Source organism: Fukomys damarensis, unplaced genomic scaffold, assembly GCF_012274545.1.
Source record: "Fukomys damarensis isolate Sample0158 unplaced genomic scaffold, DMR_v1.0_HiC HiC_scaffold_25, whole genome shotgun sequence".
Classification (NCBI taxonomy): Eukaryota; Metazoa; Chordata; class Mammalia; order Rodentia; family Bathyergidae; genus Fukomys; species Fukomys damarensis.
The window spans coordinates 27,058,141-27,059,274 of NW_022900937.1; the positions used below are offsets into that span (position 1 = coordinate 27,058,141).

Sequence of the window (1,134 nt, forward strand, 5' to 3'; positions counted from 1 at the left end):
TCAGATCCTAACAAGAAAACATCTTGGTTCTCTCTGTATTCCCAGCCCCCCCTGCTGGTCCTGAACGCCCCTGCAGGCAGGATTGTGTCTGGGCTCACAATGATGTCCCCTCGCTGTGTATCTAGTGCAGTAATATAAGGCCAAGTCCTCGGTCCTTAGGTTGTTCATTTGCAGATACAGAGTGTTCTTGGCGTTGTCTCTGGAGATGGTGAATCGGCCCTTCACGGAGGCTGCGTAGTTTGTGGTACTACTACCTGGGTTAATTTCCCCAAGCCACTCCAGCCCCTTCCCTGGAGCCTGGCGGATCCAGCTCATCCAGTAGTCACTGAAGGTGAATCCCGAAGCCAAACAGGAGAGTTTCAGGGAACCCCCAGGCTGCACCAAGCCTCCCCCGGACTCCACCAGCTGCACCTCACACTGGGCACCTGCAAACACAGAGACATCCTGCTCGGGAAACTGTCACATTTGTCCACTGTTTATTCCCTCAATGTCCACTCACTACCTCAGTATCTCATGTTCACCAACAATTACCTTTTAAGACAGCAACAAGGAAAACCCAGCTGAGCGTAAGCTCCATGGTGAGCCCTCTGTGCTCAGTCCTGATCACCGAGTGGGAACAGCTGGGCATCCAGGGCTGGGCTCCTCTGCAGAGCTGCAGGGTCAGGGCTGGGCTGGTTTTCATCAGCACTTGGAGGCCCTATTTGCATGTCCTCCAGCTATATACTCATCTCTGGTGTGGACGACTCAGCTAGAGATGGGTGCAGAGCACATGAGCATGTTCTGGGAGATATTTTGTAACATTCAAAATAAGGACATAGGATTTCTTACTGGTGCTTGTGTTGTGATGGACTATAAAGCTCATTAGTTTTCTGGTTTGGTCATTCCCTAAGTTTTACACATGAGCATCTAAAGCAAGAAGCAGAATAGACGAGTTCAAATGTGATAAGAACATCTCATGTATTATTGGCATGTATGCTTCTCACAGTTCTTACCCGCTCCACGAGCAAAATCCCAGTCAGAATCGGAAAGCTTAGTGATGTTTTCCAGACCTCTTCTTCCAGTGAGAGAACATGAGATGATTGTTCAGCATTGTAATGATTCCCTAAATAAACAGACAACCCGGATTCTTCAGGC

General features: G+C 49.1%; 1 gene segment (V, D, J or C); it reads right to left on the bottom strand.

The window, feature by feature from the left end:
- On the bottom strand, nt 1–634 carry LOC109117897. The segment is given in 2 exon segments: nt 1–425; nt 532–634. Coding segments are annotated over 2 exon segments (522 nt in total).
- Between the last annotated feature and the right edge of the window lie 500 nt (nt 635–1,134).